Raw genomic sequence first — 23,779 nt, forward strand, 5'->3', positions numbered from 1 at the left:
TGCCAGTATGTTAGATCTATTTCCTTCTCACTAGATATATCACCGTAAATCTTCCCTTCCAGATCATAAAATTAAACTGCAGACTTTGAAATCTCTGAATTTTGCTTGGGGGCCCATTGTGTTATGTAATGATATTTGAGTATGACGTTTGTTAACATTATTTGTCAACTTTTGTGTGAGTTCTCAACTGCCCAGTGATCTCTTTTCTGTCATTCTTTAGCACATTGGACTACTTCACTTAGAGAAGTAGGTATATCCAAAGAAAACAATAAACTCAAGCAAAATTAAAAAGAAAAATTAGATTTTCGAAATATGCTCTCTAAGGTGTGTTAAATATTGTGAATGTCTGTGATTGTGCTTTGTAAGAAGTACTGCTATCGAGCCTGAAAATCAATTTCCCAAAAGGAGCATAAAAAAATTGTAAGCAAACTAAAAGTGGAAGAGATACTAAATTATTTATGTGTGTTCCTTAAGCATGTTGGATGACTCCTTTTTCAAATGCACTCCTGAGTTCATCCTCACAGGGAACCCTGCAATGAAAAACCAGAATGGACAAAATGGTCCCACACACAGCCATGCTTTGATTCATGTCAGCACTGTGCTTCATTCAAGAGTTTGATTAATGACATATCCATCTGGTTAGCACTAAAACCAATGTGCATTCTGGGACAGCTACCTTACTGTCTAAAATCATTGTGCAGTATTTTGACTGTACAACAGCTGCAGAATCCTTGGCGGTGAGAGGGATTTGGCTTTGGATGCAGACTTTGCTGAGTCTTTAAGAAAGTTTCAATAGACAGACATATAAGTCCAACATTTTGGACGGAGATGTCTGTGCTCCTTTGTTTCGCATGGTCTCGCAGGAAGCCAAACACTCATGGGGCTCATTTGGTTCTATCTATTTAAGAGGATCCCAGGCTCAGTCAGTATTAACGTTGTTGATATTCAAAACTCTATAGTAAATCCAGGCTCAAACTAAAAACAAAATTTACTTTGAGTCTTGATTTTCTTTTTCAGTGATATGTGATACACTTAAGCCCAACATTTCCTTTTCTTGTCCAACATACAGATCACTTAAGGACAGGGAAGCTTTTGTAAATCCTCAGCAAAACGTTTGATATTAAGCCCAAGGTAAAAAGTTGCTGGATTACACCCCTGCTACAAATTTAGGACACAAAACTTCCAGCCACAATCTTGTTTATGTCACAAAAGAAGCTGCTCAAAAAATAAATAACTAAAAATTTGACTCTTTGGTTCAAGTACGACCAAGCTAGGGCCTTGACCTTGTTCCAGTTCATTCCCAGTCCATCAATGCAAGGATACTAATTATAACTGTTTATAAAAAGCATAAAGCCCTGTTCAGAGAAGAGCATGCAGTACTGTCCAACCCTGGGGAATTACCTTATTCTTTTCCCCTTTACCAGCCTCTTCATCAACAAAGACCTGCTCTGTTTAAGTAGCAGTCAAACAGCAAAACAAGGGGATGATTCTGGACATCACTTTTGGGTAAAAACCAGACAGCCAGCTGGTACCGTAAGAAACTTTCCCAAGCACCATGTTTTAATTTTAGAGAGAACGAGATTCATATTTGATCTCAATCAAAGCTACCAGGAGTAATATCACTGCTTCTTCTAAATCTTGCAGGTGCAAAGATCATTTTGAAAACATTTTGACTTGAGCCCAGGGCAGACGCTGGTGTGGTTTGTCTGAAAGTGACTAGTGATCCATGATAAACATGAAGAACTCCCACCATGACCACAGTTTCCTCTGAAAAACAGCTGGGTGGCTATGTGCAAAGCCTTAAGTCAACAAGCGGCAGAACCACCAGCCGCATTAGTCACCAGTAAAGCGGCAGGACTGACATAAGCATAACAGTTGATGTAGAGAAAACTGCGGGTATTGTTGTTCTAACTGGGTGTTTTTGTATTTTTTTTTCGTGTGGCCAGGTTCAATCAATTTTTATTCCCATTTCTCTGCATGCTTTCATTTCTCTGGTTGTGGTTTCAAGCCAGAGTTCTGTGACAAACTTTGGACATAGTTGTTCAAGTCTTAAAAAAAGTATCCAGTAGAAAACATGGCACTGTGTGAACTCTGACATGCATTTTGCATTGTTGTTGCCACCTGGGATGAGCAATAACATATGAGATGCGTTGAGAAACTGGCAAATGATTTTCAGTTTGACTGGCCCTGCAATTAGAATCTTTAAAAGCCCCATAATTTAGTTTGAGACCTTGATGAGATGAAAGTGAACATTGGTAGGATGTTACCGTGTTAACTGCTACCACCCAAACATATAATGTGCTAAATAAAAGTTGGTGTTCCTAACTATTAATTGACTCAGTAAAACCTGGTGTAAATGTTTTTGACAAGCTGGCATTATTAGATAGTTTAGTAATTAGTAACTATTAATGACCTACAAGAAAGCAATTTTTCTTGTGAAATAACACAAGTAAAACTAGAAATCAGCACAAATACAAACTTTCCAGAGATATGCAAACTCACACCAAGAGCAAGAAATGTCTGATTTAATATACAAGCTGAAGTCAAGCTGGGCCTATGAAGTAACGCACGCATCAGTGTGTACATCCTCTCTGTACACCAGCAGCATGCCTGCAGCAGTCTGATGTGTCAGCACACAGTTTGAAAAACACATAAGGAATGTATCAAGAGAGACAGCTCAGCTGGAAATAAAGCATCTTTGGTTATAATGCCAAGAGAACTTCTGTTTCATCCATGTTCACAGATGAAACAGAAGCTGCCTTATTTAAAGTTCACTTTAAATAACTAGGAAGCCTATTTAAATAATGTTGAAAACAGCATCCATTTAATGAAGATGCATGTTCTTGGTGTATGTTTGTTCACAGACACTTTAGTGGAATGTCAGTAGAAAGAATAGTGTAGGCCTCAAAATTAAGTGTTAGAAGAGAGCAAGTGAGACAAATAAAACTGGTCACAGATGTTAAACTGATGGAGGATTTTTTTTTACAGATGTAGTCAGCATAAGTCAACCATTATTTTTGCAAATTTATTAATTTTACATTGCTACTATTGTTGTTTGAAAAATAATTTATGCCTATTCAACTTTATGTTTTAGATTTAATAACAATGCCACTGTGAGCTTTACTGTACTTCACTGGGGTGTTGTATGCTAGACCAACGCAACTATGAAGTATACCCAGTGCAAGCAACTGCTTGAAATTTAATCTCAGTGAAGGTTCTTTGGAGACTTGGTGGGTCGTTCAACAACGTTAGTGAACAAAAAGCAGACCGGTCCTGGAGGAAGCTATGGAGAAGTTTAAAGCAGACTTGGATTTTAAAATAATATGCCATGTTTTAGACATCTCATAAAGCACTGTTTAACTCATCTTTTGAAAATGGCCAGATTGTGGTATAAATACAAGCCAACTATAACTTGGCTATCCACCTAAATTGAAAGACTGAGCAAGGAGAATATTAGGCAAGAGCCAGGAAGCCCTGTGTGATTCTGGAGAAGTGCCAGAGATCCATAGCTGACAGTGCAGCCCACATTGAATCCACTGGCAAATCATTAAAAAGACACAACCAGACTTTTCTTCAGCAGTGAGAAGGAAGCAGTTTAAAGTTGCCAAGAAGATTAATAAAGCTAAATACAGGGAAATTAAGAAAGAAAACCTTACAACCTGCAGCTGAAGTTCCGCTTCCAAAAGGACAGAAATCCTGAACATACAGCCAGAGCTGCAATGGGATGATTTAAACTAGAATGGCTGGAGTTAGGCCATTTGGACATATACCTATTCAGGCTAGAGATAGTCCAACTGGCCTGAAGGATTTTATCTAGCAGGTGCTTTTGTTCAGTAAATAGGGCCATTACCTTATCAGTACCCTGGTAATGGCCTCAACGCATCTCACAGTTGCACAATTGTTCCTTAGACTTCGACTTCGACTTAGACTGACTTTGTTGTCATTTTCAATGCACAGGGTGTATACAGAACGAAATTTCGTTGCATACGGCTCAGGATAATGTTTGAGGTTCCAATGTTGTGAGTAAAATAAAATACAGTATAAAATATGAATATAAATCTAAATATAAAATATAAAGTGCAGGACTGACAGTAAAATAGAAGTTATTTAGCTCTGTACATGTGCAAGGTATAAAGTGGAGACCAGTTTTTGAGTGCAGTCCAGTTAAGAGCTCAGCAGTCTGATGGCAAGTGGGAAAAAGCTGTTTCGGAACCAGGTGGACCTGCACCGGATGCTGCAGAACCTCTTTCCAGAGGGCAGCAGGGAGAACAGTCCATGGTGGGGGTGTGAGGGGTCACTGATGATGTTTCGGCCTCAGGACACGCATCCTGCATCGATGGTTGACCTGACACTTCGCCCTTTTGCCTGAGCTGGGTGTGGAAGGTTGTTGCCGAAGCAGTTTCTCCTTGTGTGCCTTCTTCTCACTCACATGAGAGTTACCGAACTCTTTTGCAAGCTCAACCAGGAAGTCCACCCATCTCTCCTGCACCCCAATGCATGCCTGATAAAGCACATGTGCATTCAGTGCTGCCATGTCAATCATGTTTGCCAGGTTTGCTGACCAGCTGTCACATAGTGATGGAACCTTGGTCACCCCCCGCAAGATTATGACTGAAATAAATGCCATTAGTTCTTGTGAACTAAATAGGTGAAGCAGTCACCTATTTATCCTCCACAGCACAAAAGGCTGCATGCAAATTTGCATGTGCTAAGTCTCCCAGATTTCTTTTGCTTACACTTTTTGCATGATTTTTTTGAGGTGGATCAACACAATTAATACCCTCTTAGCTTTATTTCAAAGAGAAACATTACTCATTTCTTTTAGAAAAACCTTTGCATATTTTTTGAAACAGATTGTATGTTTTGCAAACTCTATGTACATTTGGCAAAATGACCTGGATAATGCAGCACAACATCATGGATCAGCTGCAAAAGGTCACATCTCTCCAAAAACACTTCATGTATGCTTCAAAACTAAACTGAAGAGCACTACCTACAGGAGATCTGATCTCCTGCAGGTATCATAGATACCCACCCCCAACATGGACTATTCACATTCCTACATTCTGGCCTGACGGTCAACGGCCACATTTACAATTGAAGAAGAATGCTAATTTGAGCCATCAGAGTCGTCAGGGTGGACTCAGGGCCTTTTGGCCCTGTTCAGCCATTCTAGGGAGAAATCGAAAACCCAGCCATTCTAGTATATTCAAACCTTATTCATGTATTAGAAAGGTCTAGTCAAAGCTCAGATGTAAATAGGTTCAATAATCTTTGGGAAGACTTAAATATTGATCCCTATGGTCACACTCCATCTACTTTGGCAGAAATTTCAGTCTACAGATGAGTAAAGCTGACAGAGTCATACCACAAAGAACTAATGGCTGTAACTCCAGAGAAATGTAGCAATGCAAATTGTTGTATCAGGGGGACTGAAGTCAAGCCATCATTCTCTGGTTTTTATTTGTAAGAAACTTTGAAAAACTGTTTTCTTCCACAATTCCCATGTTCATATGAACCTTTGATAACCCTACGTTACAATTAGTTGTTTAACTATCAGCAGTGAAGGATGTGGCAGTAGCACTAAAAATGTCCAAAGAACTACTTTTCAAACAACTGCCAACACACTGATCTGATTTAGGAACATGCTGATACTGAAAGTGATTGGTGTTTTATATGTGGGACAATTTCAAGCTTCTCTGTCTGAATAATACTGTTTCAATCAAACCAAATAAAATAAACAGTATTCAAAGAGTGGTCACAGAAAATAGTAAAGATGATCAACGTTTAGTGTAATGACTTGAACGTCAACTATCAGCAGCAAACCTGCACAGCTCTGTTTTTCAGGTACTAGCTGGCAGTCGTCCTGAGTGGTTATGTAAGCAAGACCACAGACATGACCTTAGCAGGCTGACACATCCTGTTCTGCCCATTTCTGTTTCCTGCAGAGAGCTGATGTCAGAGAACAGTGGAGTGAGTGAAGATGATATGAAGGGCTCAGGTGGTGAGTACATCCTGTGTGAATTATCACTGTTTCAGCTGAACCAGGAGTATCCACAACTAACCCTGACCTTCAAACTGGATTTTACAGGATCTGGAGTTGACAGGGATCACAAACCCTTTATTGCTGAGCTTTAGGAATCACAAGATGTTTAAGTCAATGGTCAAAAATGCTCTTTGGTGGCCAGATGTAAAGATGGCTGTAAATCATCAAAAGGATTTTTTAAAATCACATCAAAGACATCACAGAAACAACGCGTGATGCTGGAAAAACAGTTCAAGTTGATGCCTCAGAATTTTATAGTACTTGTTCCTCACTTGTTGGGGTTTTGAAACTCTGGCTGGAGCTTCTTTATAAATCATTCTATTGTTCCTCATTTATTGAACAATCATGTTTTTACACTACTGACAAAAGCATAAAAGAGGCCAGAGGAGAAACTGATTTAAAATCTCAAAAGAAATTCGATTTTTGTTTTCTCTTCATTGAAGAGTTGAGGTTTTGTGTTACTTTTTGTGAATCCTGGTTTTGTTTGGTGTCAGAGAATCAGAATGAGTTTGGCTCATTCACCATTGTTTAGCTTCCAGCATTTCAAACAAAAATGTATACCATGATATAATTGCTAATTATGACAATGTTATTTAGCATTTTGATGCTGGTACACAGGTTTAAGTAAAAATAATGAACAAATATAAGTGAATTTTGAGGTCATTTCCAAGTGCACAGAATATGATCCATTTTTACTGTTCTGCTCTGTACAAAATAACACAAGTTTTACAAGCTGATATTATCTAGTTAATCAGTCATTCTCTCTGCTTGGGTTGGCTGTTGAACAGAAATGCCTCTCATAGCTTGCCAGCTGTAGTTCTAAACCAGAGTTCTAGGTGGCAATTCTTTAGCTTTAAATTATTATTGCCCCTTATTTTCAGCATCAAAAACAGGGTGACGTGATGCTAGAAAAACATTTAACTTGAAAATAATGGCGAATATCACAATGATGATCTTGATTATGACTAACCCACATTTTCCTTAGCCTTTCTATCTTTTCCATCATTACAAATGTTCCACTTTTTTTGTAAAAACATTGTAACTGATGTACAACAAAGGAGGTTTGAGACTATCCAAATATGTAGTTTGCATGCAAAGTGCAAATGCATTAAACTTAAAATATAACTTCAAGACAAATATTGGAGTCAGTCAGTCTTCTCCGATTCATACACTGAAAAAAAAGTATGCTTTGTTGAATGTGATTTTGTGTGGTTGTGCAGCTCTTATTGAAAATATTACCAAACAGCTGCAATTGTATTTCTTAAAACTGATTTGTAGGTACAGCCACAAATGGAGAAGGAGCAACAATATGTTTCACACTATGCTTCATTAAACTAGAGAAAACTCAAATCACTCAGATAATTTCTCTCGCGTCTTACTAAAAGGACTACGCTGTAGGGAATGGAATAAGAATATGTAGAACATTTCTAGTGGTTTTGGAACCAATTTATTAAAACTCTGGTAAATGGGAAGTGCCTAACATTTACTTTTTGCTGCATCTGGAGTAAAATGATGTTGGATTCTTTTCTTAAGGTTGAAACAACCTTTTCATCAACAAAGAAAAACTCAAAGCTTGATTTAAAAACCTGACTTTCTCTCCACAGTGAAGATTAAAACTACAATATAATATTATAAGAGTGAAAAGATTCAGCAGCAGAAGTTTAATCACTATTTAGGTTAGTTTCTGAAAATGTACCAATAGAACAGAGAAGCAATGTCCTTTATAGTCTCACACTGGGGAAATTCATGTGTAACAGCAAAACAAATCCACAAGATAAAAAATCATGTCATCATTCTATTGTCTTCCTTCTGGTTTGTCCTTCCCTCTACTATTTATTGTGAGGGAAGAAGCTACCTGATACCACTTGCCAAGCTGTGTAAGTTTGAAAATGCTGCTGACATAAAAAGCCAATTCCAGAGACACCTCTTAGTGTCTCTGGAACAAAAGAAAATAAATAGATGCTGAATATATAATGTAACTTTTGCCCCTCGATTTAAAAAAGTAGGATGCAAAGCCAATATAATCTATCTTTTCTCGAGCACCTAGCCTCCCTAATCGCCTACTCAGACTCCTTTATTAGGTCTTGGCACTGATCTCGCTTTCTGACTCTTAGTCTCCGTGACCTCACATCGCTCATGCTTTCCAGGCTTTGGAAGCGGTGGATCTTCAACCTGATATTTGATACCACGAGTTGCATCCACTGTGTACCCCAAGGGAGCATGGTTCCACCCCTGAAAGATCGTTATGGACTGAGGGAATGCGAAAAGAAAAAAAAGCACGGTAGTTCACAAGGGCTCCAGTACCTTACTGGAAAGAGCAGGGCAAGTGTTCAAATAAATATCAGATTAGTGTTAAAGTGCAGACAATTTAAGCTGAAGTTTTTACTCAGACCTGAAAATGATTAAGTACACTGATTACTGCAGTTTATTCTTCAGTTAGCTGGAAAGACTGAGTCGGACAGACTAAGGGATTAGTCAGCTTCAGCAGAAACATGACAGCAAACAGAGTCATTGTGGTGGTATTTGTGATTCAGGCACTCTATCTGCTCCTCGGAGCGTTACGCCTGCAGTCCAGTCTACTTCTATTTACCCCAGATCCGTGACTCAGTACACAAATATGTCCTGTGAGTCAAGAACAAAGAAAACATATGCATAGCAACTGTGCACTCTCCAGAGATCTTGTATTGATTAGAAGATTTACTATGACTTCGAGATAATTGTTAAAGGAAGGAGGATGTAGAAAATGCGTTTTTGTGAAGAGGGTGCCAAGATATTTAGCTGCGTTTCACTGAGCTACCACAAGCACGTGGTTGCCTTTGCCATCATCATTCCATAACACTAGCAAGAGCTCAAAATGACATAAGACTTTCGCTAATTAGGAGGAGAATCATCATAAATGTCAGAAATAATTAAAAATGTGTCTGTGGTTTGGTAGAAAGAAATTACCAAAATGACAAACTGGTAAATTAGTAAATTATGACCTTAGTGCCCAAATAAACTGTAGCACATAAACAACTAGAAAACCACTGGGCCTGAGGTCAAAACAGAGAACTATTTGACAAGATAAGTCAGGGCTTGTAAGCAATAAGAATCTTCATCAAAATATTCCCGAAATCAATTACCCTGCTTTTCCTTAATCGGAAATATGGTTGTGACCACGGCAGAGTCATTAATCAAACCAAAAATGCAATTTCCAACAAGACTGAATCTTAAACAATCAGCCATCCAGGCCAAGAAACTATTAAGCTTGTCTGATTAGCAGTCTTTGGAGAATAAACTGCACGCACTGAAAGAAATCTTTGTCTGGGCAATTATTAGTTGGATACATAACAGTCACCATTGCTCCAAAAAAATCAAAGAAAAACTGAAGCAGTCACAAACCAAAACAAATGCATTTCAAAACAACTTTTTCCATCAAGCAACATGGATTAGTCTGGAAAGTCACTGAGTTTTCCAATGTTTTGAAGATTAAAACTAAGAGATTTTTAAGTATGATTTTTTAAAGCAGTGAGGGATTACTTGCTTTGTGGAACATTTTATTTTACATTGGAGCGCAAAATGTATGCATTCATGTCATTCAAACATCGAGAAGTTTTCTTTCAAGATATGCCGCCATTTATCTCCATGAGGCCTGTCCAGACGCAGTGTCCAAGATGGAGAAAAGCTCCCTACAGCATGATGCTGTCACTCCAATGTTTCACAATGACGGTGATGATGCAGTACATTATTCTGCATGTTTCCTGTGTTCCCTAAATGTTTTGAGGCAAATAGCAAATGGGACTTAATATGTGTTTCTTTAAAGCTTGAAAACCTGAGCATGTCTGACCGGTCAGACAGCAACTCAGGAATTTCATCTTTCAAACAATGAATCCTCCGCATTCAGTAAAAGAAGATTCAAAAACGGCTGTTTTCAGTATCAGCAACGATATAAGAAGCTTTCTGAAAATAAACTGCATCATCTGCCATGTGAAGAAACATAAATAAAGCTACAGTATTTCTCAGGAAAGTCCCACTGAAATACAACATTTCTTCTTCCACAGAGTTCTGGTCCCGACGGTGGAACAGGATTAAACTAAAGTAATTTCAGAAATATATATGGATGGTCAAATTTTGTACAAAGCCAGAGAATGGAAATGGGCCAAAAAATTCTGATCGGTCTATCTATAATTTATAAGAATAAACACAAGCAGATCACAAGTGTAAGTGTCCCGCAGTACTTTTTAATAAAAACTTTGTTTCATATGGTATGTTTTCTTTCAGCATGACAGCATTTCATGAAAAGTTATGGTAGCTATAAAAATGAATATATTATGCAAAATAAAAAGAAACTGCACGTTGAAATGGATTGTTCATCATATTTTTGGATCTGAACTAATCCAAACTCTCATTAAGAGCAAATGAAAGCACAAATGTTCAGCCAATTTCAACAGCTAAAAAAAAATCTGTTGATTTCAGTGGAATAGCTCCCATCTGTGAATTTGCTTGCAGAGTTAACAAATACAGCATGTTTAGGAAGCAAATTAAAGCAATTTACCAATAGAAAGCAATACGTACTCTGTAAATACACTTTAGATCGTGACGACTTACATAGGCTAACATATATGACATGAGTGTGAAAGCCCTTTTGGATATGACGAGAAACATTTGTGGAGCTACTTACACAGTCTGGGCAGGTTGCTTGGTGGTCACAGGTCGTGGGGTTTGGAGCTTGATGGTGTCTGTGGCCTTCCTCTCTGAGGGTCTTCTCTGTGGTGGGTCTCTCTGGAAGGGTTTGGTGCCTGGATGAATGCGCCTCAGAGTGCCCTGCTCACGAATGTACACCTGCTCGGGGGCCACCTCCTCACAGCGGGGCCCCTGAAAGCCTGAGCGGCACACACAAGTATGTGGTCGGCTGCAGGAGCCGCGGTTCTGACAGGGGGGCTGGCAGTCAGCTGGGGAGAGAGAGCACAGAGGGGGATCATGTTCTCAGCAGCGCAGATCGGCGCATATGGCCCCTTGAATGAAGGAGCAGGAGGAGAAATGGCTTATCCTGATGTCAGCACGGTGGCTCATAGTGAATCAGTTCAATAAAAAGGCCTTTTATTTAACTTTTGAGGCATTTTGATGCTTTCCATTTTGTTAAGAGCATGACAGGGTTGTCTGGTTCTATTAGTTCTAAGTTTTTAACCAGCCTTGTTTAGTCTAAATGTAAATGATCACTTACATTAATTCTGCAGGAGGTACAGCTGTAAAACAAGCTTGTGGATTAGTTTAGTGCTGCTGGCAGTTCTACTCTGTCAGTTTTGTTTCTAATCAAGAATAAAGCGTGTTCTTTCACTATAATGGATGGCCGTTTAAAAACAGGCCATAAAAATACAGAGGTCATAAATAGGTTAAAAAAAGTAATACTGTTTACTGAAGGCAGACTCAGAATAGCCAACTACGCTATGGAATTTTAATGGGACTTTATAGGAAGGACCAATCCAAAACAGCACAAAATTGTGAAGTAAAAGGGGAACAATGGGTGTGATTCACAAGTATGCACAAAAACATTCTGAAAAGTGTGGAATGCTTTGGTATTCAACAACCCCAAGTCATTGATTCAATGACTGGGTTGAAATAAAGGGTGATTATATCTTGAATAATCACCCTTCATTGCTGTTACCACAGTTAGTCTTTTGGCGTCTTAATCAATTTTGTACATCTAGAGACTGAGTGGTTTCTCATTTGTCTTTGCAAAGTAATTGAGGCTCAGTCAGGTTGGATGGATGCTACAGATTCTTGAATGGATTTTTGGATCTGGACTTTCACTGAACCATCCTAAAACACGAATAAGCTTTGAGCTAAACCATTTACTAGTAGCCTTATGCTAGAAGGTTAATCTTCGCTCCATTCTCAAGAGATTTGCAGATTTTCTTCTGGCATCTCCCAATATTAACTCCAATCATGTTTCCCTTTCAGCTTCCTTTTGCCCAGACAAGAAAAACACATCTCTTCCATAAAAAACAGATTTGTGGAGAGGACAACTAATAGTTATCATGGCAAAATATTATCTTACATGAACTCCAGATTCCTCCATTTCCTCCAGTTGCCATCAGCATCTTGACTGCTTCTCTGATTTATGTTTTCTTTACCAACCTGTTAGCTGAAATGAATGGCCATATGCTGGTATGATGGTCATTTTTCCATATTCCTAATGTCTAAAGATTTTTCAAGAATACTTTATAAAGCACCTCAGACAAAGCTTGTGTTTAATGTATGATACTTTCACCTGTCTCCAAACACAGTGTGATCAATGTACCTCACAGTCAAAGGAAGATAATCAGTATCTGGGGCCTGTCTTTACACTCCATTTACTTTAAATCAGGAAAGACACTGTGGCACCCATTTTAAAACAAACAAGCTGACCTAGTATCACCAATGACTGGCGCGTACAGCACTTGAGGATTTACGACACTGTCCTCAAACAGTACATTAGGCCACTGGTCTGCGGTGGCTAAAGCAAACAGCGGTGCTCTGTCAACAGCTATGGAATGCTATTGACACAGATGCTGTGAACGCTGACAGATCGCAGGCAGGATCGCTGCCACGGCTTGAACTGGCAGCCAAAAGGGACTGCACTGTTTGAGAACAGCACTCCATACCTGCTCAACACTTCCTGTTATTGCATTGCTGCTCAGACTCTGGTCGCTTGTTATGATATGGATCCTACAAACAATGGCCAGATAAGTTTCCCATCTGTGACTACATTAATGTCTTCTTCTATATGCTGCATTAGCCTATGACAAAAGAAGTGTAATAAGCAAACATGATTCACATCATCTAAGTTTTATAAGTATTACATTTAACTACACTTTTGGAAACATAACCGATTTTTTTATTAATTGTACACATTTAGAGAGATGTGGTTGGGAATTGTACAACTTGATAAGTGATCTGAATTTTCCATTATGGGATAAAGTAGGGATTGCCTGTATTTTGTTTTGGCAAGAAGTAAAATACCCCAGCTAGTTAAAGTATGGGCTGTCTAAACGCTGCCGACTTGACCCGATGTCTGCTCAAACTCAAAACCTAGATGTAGAATTAGATCAAAAAGGTCACAGATTCCTCAGGTATTATGGTGAAGGGGGACAATGTGTGAGAACAAATTCCTCCAATAAAACTGTCCGAACTGAAGTGAGAAACAATCCAGAACTGGTCAGCGATGGTATATGTTCAATGACCCATTTTCATCTGAGTCCCAGTGATGACAGGAGACAAACATGTCGCCTGTGCTGATAACAAAGCAGACAGGTCAGTGACTCGAGGCCTGACATGTGGCCTCACATGCAGCATGTGCGCCTGTAGCTTACATTGCCATTGAGTATCTCTGTTTGTCTCTGGGTCCTGCCTCTGGGCTGCTGAACACATTGTCACAGTAATTGCTGTCGTGCAGATTTGTCTTGCACATCATTAAAACTAATTGCCTCACATTCCACCCATTTCAGAAGTATGTGCAGCAATTATTACTTTGCAAGAGTAATCATAAAATGAGAATCCATCAGAAATAAAAGAGGAGAAATGGCAAACATTCCTGGCATTGCCACTTCAGCCTTAATTATGACTGAGTCAAACTGGTTACGTTTTCTGGAAAGAAGGCTGCATCCAGTCATCTGAAAAGAGGAGACTATCAGACTGAAACTCTGAGTTCAGTCTCAGCACATATGCGTGTGGCAATAACAACTAATTACTGACCAATAACTACATAAAAACATCTACATCTTTCATTCTTCAATCTTTGATTATTTCACTGGCACCGTCTTTTAGGGGTGTAATGAGTTCTTGCTATATTGCAATATTATAAACCAGTCCAGCTTCTCTGTGCCGGCAGAAGAAAAGCATCCCCACATAATGATGCCGCCAACACCATGTTTTATATCATATACAGTATGTCCAAAACATTTGGTGTAGATTGTTTTGAAATACCTGAATGTACACTGACAATATGTTTTCTTTATTTTTCTTAGTTGTTTTGAAAGATTCCTTCATGCCTGCTTTTGACCCTGTCCCCTTTCAGTAACCACAGTGATTGTCCTATAAAATTTTTAAAGACCGACAAGTTCAAACTTCCTGACTGTTTCCTTATTCTGTCAATATTCTGATATACTGATTAAATTTCTTTAAATAATTAAATTCAGCGTTTAACTGTGATACATTATATATCACAATTATATCAGATCTCACACTCATTTTGTTTTAGGATTAAATAAAATTTCACATAACCAAGGAAGATGATTACTTTTTTGTAAATTTAGTTGTCTTTCCTACAGAAATATTGCCAAATTGCTATGCATATTTTCTCAAAATAAATCCAGAATTATAAGTGAGGCTTCTCCAGAAAACCCATTAGCATATGCTGGCCTCTTCTTGAAGAGGGAGGTTAAGTAACCGCTATTTTCTCAGAAAACATAAATATGCTAAGAGAAACTTTAAGTATGCATTTCCTTCTCTCTGTGTAAAAGCACACTTTTCATCATCCACAAGGAAGAAAGCTCAGTGAATGATTGTTATGCTTGAACAACCCTTTTACCATCTTGATTTTTTGCTGTAAAAATAGAAATATTTCACAAACGTTGTGGAGAAGAAGAATGGTAATTATGTTTTTTTTTTTTTTTTTTACCAAAATGCATATATTTAAAGGCTCATGTCTACATTATAGAGGATGTCTATGCCCACAGACGGTTATTAACAATGCCAACCAGTACACTGAGAAGAGCATAATCTAGCTAATGACATCATTCTGACAAGCGGGAAAACTCCATTATAAAAGTTTATGGTTTTTTAAAATATAGGGTAATAAAGTCTGAGATATACTGGAGTCAGCTCTGAGTTATTTCACTTTACAGTTTCTCTTTGGATAATAAGCCACTGCATCTTTTTTAACATCCGATCTGTTTTTACATCTCGAGACAAATGCACACTGCTAAATCCGACTTTAAACACTTACAGGTCCCTATAGCAAAGTGGAGCACAAAGCATGTCAGGACAAACTGGGCTGATATCAGGTTTAAACAAATTAAACCAGCTTTAAAGCTGCTTTGTTTTATTTTGTTCCTATTCATTAAGCTTTGTTCTGTTGGAGGTTTCTTCATATTGTCCCTTTCTACTTTTACCAACAATTCCTCAATACGAGGAACTGCTGCAGAGCCAGCAATGCAATGCAATTGGCTGGGCTGCCTTTAATATAAATCTTTTATACAGACGGCATTAGACAATGAGCTGAATTTGTTCAGTTGTTTAAACGTATATGTTGATTCACATTAACTGCAAGGATTGAATGACTTGAATTGGAGTTTTAACTACAATGTCTTTTATATGGTTGGACATAACAGTTTTTTTTCTTGACATGACATTTGTGGTCAATTTATTTTGCATATATATTCTGAAACTAATGGAATAGATGCTTTTGTTTGTTTTAATTTAGCATGACTAAGAACTATATGACAATAATTCAACTTTGTGTAGACTTATTAAAGTCATTATTAGGAAAATGGGATGCATTTTATAGTGAATGTTTTTCTAATGAATATAATTTTGCTTTTAGTCTTAATAGCTAAGACTGTATTAAAATACAAATGGGACACTTTTATCGCTTAAGTATCACTGTTCAGGCCAACCCTGAGATGTACTGATACAAATATGTCTACATTTCAATAAGGGGCTGGAAACCATGGGTAATTTATATATTAATAATAAATACTGGGCAATGTTTGTTAAGTGAGTGTTTACCTCAAGGCAGTGATTTGGGCTTTATTACTGTTGGTATATTTACAGATTTCTCAATTTGGCTGTAATTATCTGAGTTGAAGTATTTGCATCTAATTAAGTTTACAAATCTTTTCCCTACCACTGGATTCTAATTCTAATTTTGTACTTGAGCTTGTTTGTACTTCATTACAGCCCACCAGAGGTTTTCTTTACCTGCTTTCTGAGTCAGAGGTAATACAAACCATAAAATCTTTACAGCCCTTTCATTGAGGAAGGGGCAATCTGAAACCAAAACCAGACTTAATTCAAACCTGGCGAGAAATCTCCCATATGTCACCAGTGCTGCCAAATGTAACTCGGCAGTTCTGAAAATTATATTATTCATGAAAGTATAATAGCAAAGATCTCTGCTCTGACTGAATGCATTGCATATATTCATGAAATCTAGCAGCTAGATGCTTTTATAGAGATTGAAATTTAGTTGAATATGACTGAAGGTTGACACTAAATAGGAAGTTCAGGTAAAAGATGAGATTTTTTTATAGTTTTGATTGAGCTGCATTACAAATTATACAGGTGGTACGTAGTACACAATTCTTGGGACTACTGGTAAAGATTAGTATAAAATCTTAAATCAAATGTATTTTTTTAAGTAGCATAACCCCATAACTTGAATATTGTGTTCTTGCACATTTTGAAGAGTGGCTAAAACAAATCCTATCTATGTAACAAGAAAACAGAATATTATAGATTTCTGTGGCTCCATTATTCTAGTGACAAAAAATATTTCTAATGCTGAAAGACATTCTCCACAAAACGTTTGATCAAAATAAAAACCTTTCATTTGTCTAAAATTTCCAGTGTGATATTACCAAAGGCAACACAATATCTGAAGACTGTTTGTACTAAAGAGTGCATTTAAATCAATGAAGCTGGGGTTTTATTGTTCAAATTATTGATTTCTTAAAATGTATGGATGGATGACCTGGGCTATTATGGAAATCTAGTGTAATGTTTATGCCAATAGCCCTGTTAGAAATGTATTTACTTAGCAAACATATATATGATTTTCAAACTTTCACAGTCAAACATAACATCAGGACAGAGCAAAAACCTCTGAGGCAGAATATTAAGTCTGGCAGACCTCCTGCGATGACAGCAGGAGCTTTTCTTTAGGGGTCACCAAAGAACCTGACAGATCTCAAGAAGGAGGTCAAGTGTTCAGGATTGTAGGAGGCAAAGCAGAGAGACTAGCTTGAAAATTCACCTTTCATCCATGCACACTGTCCACTGAGGAAGTAAGAATTGGTCTATTGAGCAGTTAATACAATTGCCCCTCAATGCTAATCATTTCAAGAGAGTATAAATCTCTTTCTAACATGTGATTTCCACATGTCATGCAGTGCAAGAACTATCAGTTAAGGCCAGAAAAATATTAACTTTACTGTCTACAACTCTGCAAGCTTTCACACACACACACACCCCAACTCCACAACAAACACAATTTTTCTTTCTAATCAGAGCCAGAGAAAAAAAAGGCTACCACTGTTTGAGGGATCTTTCATTTGCCCTTTGTGGGAAATCTCATAAGTATAATTGGCTGTTTTACCAAATTAAGATGTCTCTGTCAGCAGTAATAGTATAGACTTTTCAGTCCAATACAGTAGTCAGAGCTTTTACTCTCTGAACCCACCTTATGTCTGTGAGGGAATTTTGATAACCCACATCCGACCCATGACACACATAACATTACTTTCAGGCATTCCATACCGTGCCTCCAGCACTACCCACAAACTCCAGCATTCGGCTCTTAATGGGCCACATGCTGGTACGCTCCATGGATAATATCTGGATTTTCGGGGGAGTTCACCGACAAACTTGTAAGGCTCAACTCTGAGAGACGTGGTGTTCACCAGAAAACCCCACAAATCCCATCCTCCTGAAGGGGTTGCTGGGAGGGGGCGGTCACCTCCCAACAGCTTCCATATGGTCTTAAAAAAGAAGGGCGTGATGATATATGGTACTCTAACAACACAGAGGCCTGGGTGAGTGCATGTGCTGCAGAAAGAGAAGGTTGCTTGTTGTTTATGTTGCACAGGAAGTGTCAATCAAGCTGATCTTCTTCTAGAGATTCTTTGAGATGATTGTGCACATAATTCTTGCTGCCTAGACCAGAGCTTATAAAATAATAAAAAAACATTATCAAAGAATGTTTTATACTTCTAGTCAAGAATAAATGTAGCACTTTATTTACCCATTGGATTGGCCCTTCTTAAAATAATAAGCTGGTTTCTCAAAATAATGATTGCATTTTGAAATTTCAAAACCGCTGTTGAACAGTTTTGCTTATATGCATGATTCTGTGTGGTCTTAAAAGGTCTTACATTTAATTGTTATTAATTATAGACCTCCTTTCCAATGCGTCTTTGTCAGCAGTGGCAACTGGAAAAATATGTGGGTCAGGACATCAAAACAGAACTCAATTGCAACCTACAAGCAGACGCACCAGCTGGAGCGGTGAAAGTAGCATTCCTGGTTTGGGAAGGCAAACCCAGAAAGAACTGTCCAGCCTTTGTGTTAATGATGGGGTTTCTAGACTATAGAGTGTGTATTGATTACAGAATCTGTCAAATAAACTATAACTCTCTCAAAAGGAGTATCAAGGCCTCTAAACTGTAAACTGTGCAACCCCTACAAATCCACACAGGATGTTTGAAAGCCAAGGCGAACATAGTGGCTGTCTTCATTGCATGATTTTCAGCTTTGGCTAAATGACATCACCAGAAACAGCAGATTCTTTAAAATCTCCTTCTGTTTTCATAAATCAGAGAATGCAGCTATGTTGACTTGGTTCGCATTGACGTCAGGTCAGTTCCTTGAATTCATCAAAGCACGTCAAAGTCTATAGCAGCAAATATTCTCACACCATGTGATTTTTGTTAGATGCAGAAAGAGAAAATGTCGCTGCACCGTGAATACAAATTTAGAAGACTGACTGGTGAGATTTGGTCACAGTAAAGACTGCAAAAGATAGCGTCAAAATATTTATGTTTCATAGTGTGGTCATAAAGGGGAAGAAAAAGTAAACTGAAATGGTTTGAACCATCTATAAGATGGTGAACCTAAATATTTGGAGGTTGTTTTTGAGGTCAGAAAATGCTCACATATGTTATGATACTTCTGCAGCTGCCTCCCACATGGAAGAGTAAAATGTGGGCATTAACCCTTTAACACTCACTAGCATGTCTAAAGACAGAGAGGAAATCGTAAAGCTGTGTTTCAACATGCCTTCAGCACTGATACTAAACTTACAAGACAAAGACTTGCACATCAATGAAATTATTTTCTAAATTTCTCACTTTTTCCATCATATGTAACCATACACAACCTTTTAAGGGACACAATTAGTTCCTATATTCAAAATGCAACAAGAAAAATTAACATCAGATACAATATGCAGCATTGTGAGAATACTGTCACTGGCTAATTGTTAGCTGCTAATGATGAAAGTTGAAATCTACTTTGAGTCTGGCCACATTTCATTGTCTCTGGTTTATTGTCTAAAACACATGAACTAGTTGAACCAGAATTGGATACTTCTACACCAAATAGAGATTCTTTAAACAACAGTTTTGATTTGTGCAACCTTTATTGTGGAGTATTTCCAAATTCCATTTTTTTTTTTTGCCATTGGGACCTTTTACAATTAGACATGCACAAAAATCACAAAATATGCACTGTACACAGGGTTTTGTAACTCAGACCTTCAAATGGGGACTGGATTGTTTCAAACTTGACTAACTTAAAGCCTAATAAACAACCTCTGAAAGATATAAAGAAAATGGCTGTTTACCAACAATACCCATCAAAGCTGATTGAGTTTGAGAGGGTTTGCAGGGAGAAAATACCCAAAAATAGAGGGTAAAACCGGGGTAGAGGTAAATTATGTCTATGAAAGGTTTTGTAGCGATGATAGCCTCAAAAGCAATTGGCCATACATATGATAAAACCTACAGCCTCAAAAGCATTCAGGCTGTTATTACTGCTAAAGATGCTCCAAAAAATATTAAGTCATGGGTGTGAAAACACAGGTAAATATTATACTCAGTCTGTCTTGCACAAATCAATCACTGTCTGGTTTCGAGCATCAGCTATCATCACTGTAGACCCAACAAATCTTGGCTATGACATGGTAAAGCATCTCAAACCAACCAGCGGTCATGGAAACAGTTTATTACCCACGTTGTCCCTCAGATGAACAATTAACAGCCCTCTTTCTCTCTCTGATTTAATTTCCACTGATTTACTTTCTACATAGTCTAGATGAGCATGAGTCCTCATCAAAAATAAGGCAAAGTATATGCCCATCTAAGTATCTAGATTTTCCAGATTATAAAAGGAAGGATTTTAAAAAGTGCAAGAGAAACCTGAAAGATGTGCCAATTCAACAGAAATACAAGCTGAAACTCCTGGTCAGAATAAAATCAGATCAAAAACCAGATGTAAAGATTTGAGACTTGGGCCTTTTCCATTAGGTCAAAGTCACAGGCTTTGTGTCTAGGCAACCAAATCCAAAACGACTCATGTGATCAGTGAGCTATATCAGTGGGTAATTGTAATTCAGATTATGAATAGTGATACTGAAACAAGATCCCTTGGTGAGATTACCCATAGCTAATGCTGGTGTGACTCAAAGCCTCATTCAAGAGTCTAAAGATCTTAAGGAATTTTCTGCAGGCAGATACAAATGAGGAAATATATTATCTAAATCTTCTCTATAGTAATAGGAGTTTTAAGAGTCTCCAATTTGCAATTACATACTGATGTACAAGACGCATAATTGATGGTTACTGTATTTACCATCAAACAGGGCAAAAATTTTAACTTGCACTCCAATTCCACATCTAAGTAAATTATTATTTTGTAAACAGAAGCCATCCTCAACACAAGCTGCCCATTGATAGAAAATTTGCTGGTAGTAAACCAATGTACCGCTTCCTCATTTTGGAAAATTACTGTTTTGGCAGCTGTATAACATCCCATAGCTAACCATTACTGGCAGGATAAAATGTATTTAAATCTTATCTAGAGATTAATGTGATCTAATTAATTATGAACTGACATCTGCAGTGTTCCGGTAAAGCATGCCTTTGAGACACTGGCATGAACATTAGCGCAGATAGCAGAACACCCAGTTTCTGAACCATCTGATGTTATAAAACCTACCAAATTTTTGGTAAACATAAAGTGATTTTAAATGTATTTTACCTGAACATTTTAAAAGTTGGTCACATTACAACCACAAATGTGAACATATTAAACTCCAACTGGTTTCTTTATGCAAAATAGAGAAAGTTTGTAGCAGGCTGGACGGAGAGCATCTATGATCATCTATTTTACAGTCTCACAGATTCTCAGTTGGATTTAGGTCTGGACTTTGCCAGGCCCATTCTAACACATAATTGTAATTTGATTGAATTTGATCCATTGTAGCTCTGGTTATATGTTGATGATTGTTGTGCAGCTGAAAGGTGAAAATCCAGACTCAACTCTTTTGAAGCCTATAGCAGGGTTCACAGTTGCCCTTACTTAGATGCATCTGTCTTCCTAACAACTTCCTTGTCCCTGCAGAAGTAAAGCAACCTACAGCGTGATGCTGCCAACACTAAATTTCAACATTGGGATTTTGTTTTCAGAGTTATTAGAGTATTACTTTTCCACCTCACAGTGTTTCTGGCTAAAAAGTAAAATTTTAGTCAGAGCACATTGAGGATTTTAGTTATAATGTTATAAAATGTGAAAAGATTCAAGTGGTATGAATACCTTTGCGAAGCATCTGAAGCAACCTAAAATAATTTAGGAAACTGAAATACTAACGCTGAGTCAAAACACTTCATTCCTGTACTGACACAAGGCAAAAAAAAACAGTTTTTCAGCCACTTAATATGTATGACATTAGATAAATGTATCAACTTTAATCCTTAATCAGTACCATAACTTAACTAAACGACAGAAAAGTCAAGTAAATCAAAGGAAATAAAAACATAGTATTTGGCAACACTGGCTATTTCCAGAAATTACTTCAATACACAAACAAGTCTGGTAATCATCTATCCTCAGCTTGTCAGGACATACATGGGGCAACTTCTCAACAACAACATTTTCAACATCAGCCCACGCACACGGATGTATTCCATTTTACTTAATGTGTTTCAATAGAAACACCAGCGGGCTTCCTGGGTAGAAAATAGCAATCAGTTCCTCACATATATTTGCTTAGATAGGAAGGCATTGCTATAAAGCCTGCAGCTGACACTTTGGACGTTAGACATTACATCATCCACTTAAATAGGAAGTTCTTAAATATAACTCAACAAATTTGTGTTTTCGTTTATTCTCAGATGTGACAGATTTGTTCCTTTTCTTTCCCCCACTGTGAAAATGTTTTCCCATACTGGCATCTCCTTAAAAAGTATCCTGGGACTCAGGGAGGGACTGAATAAAGCTGTCCACTAAATTCTTCTAAGTGGGGTATTCGCAAGTCTCTATTGCAGTCTGTGGCCTACGTTCTGGCACTTTGCCGAAAATGGAGCCAGTAACATAGCCTCCAGTCAGACTTTAGTGACGGCCAAGCTCTAAGGGGGCCCAGATGATTGGACAGACCCCTGGCCTACTAAAGTGCACTCTCTTCATTAACACAGACGCGTTAGGCAGAACTTGTTCAGGTAGATGAAATTTACTCTTTCAGTATGTATCTTTATGTTGGAGTTAATATACAGTTTGTACAGCATGTCTATGTGAGATTGTGCAATACATGGACTATGAAAGAGGGAAGCAGGCCTAATAGGAAGACTGCCGGGTCACTCAAGCCTATTATGTAATTGACCAGTGAAAAAGTGTGTGTGAAAAGTGTTTGCATGTGTGAGGAGGAAATTATTATCTGAAAAGGACCGGAGAAGCAGTAGGCACATTCTCTTGCTGCTCCAGAGAGATGTCCCTTGCAGTGTAGTGTTTTTCTTCACTTGTAGATTTCAAAGATAACTTTTAATAAGAAAAAAGTCCTTATTTCAACCTGTTATTACAGTCTACAGAAAACTATGATGGCGTTTAACATAAAATTAAAATATGGCATCCAAAGACTAACCCTTGGGTACTCTGTTTTTGTAGATAGGTCTAGAAAGCAAAATCACAAATGCCTATGTTGAATAACTAAACCAACGCTTAATGCAACGTGTTTTATGGGAATAGACCAACACGAAGTAATACATAGGTATACACCATACAATGCATAGGATAGACCAAAGAAGGGGCCAAGGGGCCCAAGGTAGCTCCAGAGATTCACAGTTCAGGTGGGAGAATCTCTTCATAGGACAACTATTAGTCATGCATTCCACAAAGCTGGCCTATATGGAAGAGTGAAAAGAGAAAGAAATAATAAATTCATAAGAGGTCCCATCTGCAGTTTGTCAAAAGTCATGTAAGGGACACATCAAACACATGGTTAATGGAGTCTGGTCAGATGTTGAACTTTTTGGCCTATATTCAAAACACTATAGGCACTTTTCCACTAGAAGTTCGGTCTCCGTTCGCACCACCCAGATTTATTTCCATTAGCAGAATTCAGCCTGGCTGTTTTCAGATTGTTGTACATCCGTGTACTACGTGGGAGCGATCTGATTTACAGCTGATCACATTCATTGATTGGCTCATGAGTACCACACAGCAAACTCCAAACAACATTTCTCATATATTTTAGCAGTGGACCATTGACATGCCGACTGCTATCAGAGACCGTTCAGTGTGAAGGAGTGTATTTATATGAGTTTAATCATGAGTAGCACCAGGAACACATTCGTTACGTTTTGGAGCAGAATGACCGTGACTTAGCAGACCTGTGAGTACGTCGTCTCTCTCTGTCTCTCGCTGCAGAATGAGAAGCAATGAAGAAGAGAGAAAGGGTGCAGCTGTGGTCAGCTTTCTGATGGAACTGCAGTTTTACTCAGATGG

General features: G+C 38.0%; 1 protein-coding gene across 6 annotated transcripts in view; it reads right to left on the reverse strand.

The window, feature by feature from the left end:
* The window catches only part of LOC114134081 (latent-transforming growth factor beta-binding protein 2), a 111,789-nt gene that overhangs the window by 80,806 nt on the left and 7,204 nt on the right, over window positions 1–23,779 (reverse strand). For all 6 annotated transcript variants that reach the window (XM_028000359.1, XM_028000357.1, XM_028000356.1 and 3 more), the window contains exon 3: window positions 10,707–10,977. In XM_028000359.1, coding sequence (XP_027856160.1) covers window positions 10,707–10,977 — 271 coding nt within the window. The remainder of the gene's footprint in view (window positions 1–10,706; window positions 10,978–23,779) is intronic.

This window comes from Xiphophorus couchianus, chromosome 19 (assembly GCF_001444195.1).
Source record: "Xiphophorus couchianus chromosome 19, X_couchianus-1.0, whole genome shotgun sequence".
Classification (NCBI taxonomy): Eukaryota; Metazoa; Chordata; class Actinopteri; order Cyprinodontiformes; family Poeciliidae; genus Xiphophorus; species Xiphophorus couchianus.